The sequence below is a fragment of the Daktulosphaira vitifoliae genome, unplaced genomic scaffold (assembly GCF_025091365.1).
Source record: "Daktulosphaira vitifoliae isolate Bord-2020 unplaced genomic scaffold, ASM2509136v1 Scaffold_5, whole genome shotgun sequence".
Taxonomy (NCBI): Eukaryota; Metazoa; Arthropoda; class Insecta; order Hemiptera; family Phylloxeridae; genus Daktulosphaira; species Daktulosphaira vitifoliae.
In genome coordinates this window covers 2263817-2266995 of record NW_026099576.1, presented here as the reverse complement: position 1 = coordinate 2266995, position 3179 = coordinate 2263817, and the positions used below count along the sequence as shown (strand labels likewise).

The window sequence follows — 3179 nt, the reverse complement described above, 5'->3', positions numbered from 1 at the left end:
CACGTAGCAACAACAATTACTTAATTCGGAGTATAAGGAGAAGATACCCCCAGGGGGGCACCTAGTGTTACGGGTATGGCGAGCTCCTGTCTTCCCAAGGTATGGGTAGTTCATCGTAGGGCTAACAACCTTACATCGTAAAAAGAAAACTTGTTAAGAAACCACAAAATAAGCCTCGGAATTGGATCAATGGACAACGAATGGAATTGGAAAATGGAATAAAAATGGGTACATGGAATGTTAGGACCTTAAACAAACCGGGAGCGTTATAGTACTTACTTGACGCTATTAAAAAATATAATACAAACGTACTAGCTCTACAAGAAATTAGATGGCCAAACGACGGAAGTATGAAAAAAGAAGATAAAACAATATTCTACAGCAGAAGAAAGGATGGAAGACATGAAAATGGTGTGGGATTTATAGTGAGTGACGATACATTACCTCAAGTAAAAGAATTCACCGCAGTAAATGACAGGATATGCTACATTCGAGTCACGGGTCGCATTTTCGATATCATTATTATAAACGCATATGCGCCAACCGAAGAGAAAGAAGAAAATCTTAAGAATGAATTCTACGATGAGCTCGAGAACATACTTGAGACCACAACGAATAACTGTATCAAAATATTAATAGGTGACTTTAATGCAAAAATAGGAAAGGAGGATATGTACAGACCCACAATTAGACCCAATAGCTTACATGACGTAAGTAACGATAACGGAACCAGGTTGATCAACATGTGTTTAGCAAAAGGATTTACAATTAGTAGTACATACTTCCCAAGGAAGGACATACACAAACAAACTTGGATAGCACCTAATGGAATAACTAAAAACCAGATCGACCACGTGATGATACAGAATAAACATAAAGGATGTATAAAAAGTGTCAGGAGTTATAGAGGGGCAGACGCCGACTCAGACCACTACCTTGTAATTACAAAACTTAAGATTAGATTATCCGAAAGATGGAAAAAAGTGAAAAATAAAGGATCTGTAAAATACTGTATAGAAAAACTATCAGATAGGGAGATATTAGAGGAATACATTTGTAAAACACAGCAAGAACTACAAAAGGCCAACAAAAAAGCAGATGAAGGTGATAATGTTGAACGAATATGGGACAGAATTAGAACAGCATTCAGTAGTCAACAGTGCTAATAATTGTTTAGAAATAAAAGAAAAAAAAAAAGAAAGGAATGGTTTAATGATAGATGCAAGGAAGCAATAGAGAGGAGAAATTGCGCACGAGAAAAAGCTATCAAGGACCCGAGTGATATAAATATAGAAAGATATAAAAACATCAAAAAAGAAACTAGTAGAGTACTAAGATGTGAAAAAAGACTGTCAGAAAAGAGAAAGATTGAGGAAATTGAAGAAAATAAAAATAACTCCAGAAGATTCTTCAACAATATTGCCAGCATTAAACGGGGATACAAACCGCAGACTAGAATTTTAAGAAATGAATTAGGCGAGTTAGTGACAAAAGAGGAATTAGTAGTAGAAGAATTTAAAAAACATTTTGAATGTCTTCTAAACAAAACAGCAATAACATCAACACATGAAGAAATAGATTTGCAATATAGTTCAGCGGAACCATATATTGAAGCCCCAACGAAACGGGAAATCTATAACATCATAGAAAAACTAAAAAACAATAAATCACCTGGAGAAAATAACATAGTTGCGGAATTACTAAAAAATGGAGGAGAAAGGATCAAATGTGAAATTTGGAAAATGATTAAGGTAATTTGGGAAACCGAAGAAATGCCAGGAGAGTGGAACACGGCAATACTATGTCCAATATTTAAAAAGGGACCCTAGACCCAAAAAATTACAGAGGAATTTCCTTATTAGATACTTCTTACAAAATATTGTCGACGCTTCTTTTGGAAAGAATAACGCCTTATGCAGAAGGCATCATGGGGAGGTATCAATGTGGCTTTATAAAGGGGAAATCCACCGTCGACCACATATTCACCTTAAGGCAAACAATGGAGAAATACCATGAATTCGATGAGGACCTATATATGATATTTGTTGATTATAAACAAGCTTATGACAGTATAAATAGAAAAGAACTATGGAAAACAATGATACAATTTGGAATCCCACAAAAATATGTCAATTTAGTAAAAATGTGTAATGATAAGACGTTACTTAAAGTACGTTTCTTACAGAAATTATCGCCGGCCTTTGAGGTTAACTCAGGATTGAGACAGGGAGATGCCCTGTCCCCAACTTTATTTAACCTGGGTCTGGAAAAAGTTATCAGAAATTCCTATGAAGGACAAACAATGGAAGTTCTTGGCAAGGAAACTGTTTTAGCATATGCTGACGACATAGTTCTTTTAGGGAATACGCGAGAAGAAATTACCCGCTCGGTTTCTAAACTAATGGAAGCTAGTAAAAATAAAGTTTGTGTATCAATAAAGAAAAAACTAAACTTATCATATTATCTAGAAGAAACCTAGACCATTCAAACCTGAAAGTAGGAAGTATGACTTTCGAAAAGGTGGATAATTTCAAATACTTAGGTGTTAATATAAACAGCAGTAACAACATGCATACGGAAATAAAAGAAAGAATATCGAATGGAAATAAATGTTATTTTAGCATAAACAAGCTATTAAGATCAAAACTGCTATCAAGAAAGTCAAAAACCACACTGTACACAAGCTATCTTAGGCCAATAGTAACCTATGGATGTGAAACTTGGTCCACGACAAAAGATGACAATAGAAAACTTACTTTATGGGAAAGGAAAATATTAAGAAATATATATGGACCGGTGTACAATGACAACCTGGGAATTTATGAAAAGAGACACAATGAGGAGCTGTATGACCTGTATGGAAAACCAAATATACTCACATTTATATATGTGATAATGTAATATAGGTCATTATTTTATAAAACTGAAAACAAAGAATTTTTGTAATGTTTGGTTTAACTATGAATTTCTTAATCTATTATTACAAAAATATAATATAGTCTATTATTTGTAAACCTAGAAGTAGAACACTACTTATTTTTTTAAGTGTATTAATTTTTTATATGNACTTATTTTTTTAAGTGTATTAATTTTTTATATGTTAGTAGGGTAATTTAGGGGATTCTGGTTCCCCCCCGCCTCACCCCTTCACCCACCCACCTGTCGCGGGGGAGGGGAGT

The 3179-nt window shown here is 34.3% G+C and overlaps 1 protein-coding gene across 1 annotated transcript; it reads left to right on the top strand.

The window, feature by feature from the left end:
* Window positions 1-224: 224 nt before the first annotated feature.
* Window positions 225-1829, top strand: LOC126907161 (uncharacterized). The gene is made up of 3 exons (XM_050688263.1): window positions 225-228; window positions 316-1159; window positions 1220-1829. Exons 1-3 carry the CDS (start codon window positions 225-227, stop codon window positions 1827-1829), a joined length of 1458 nt encoding a protein of 485 aa, XP_050544220.1.
* Window positions 1830-3179: the final 1350 nt, after the last annotated feature.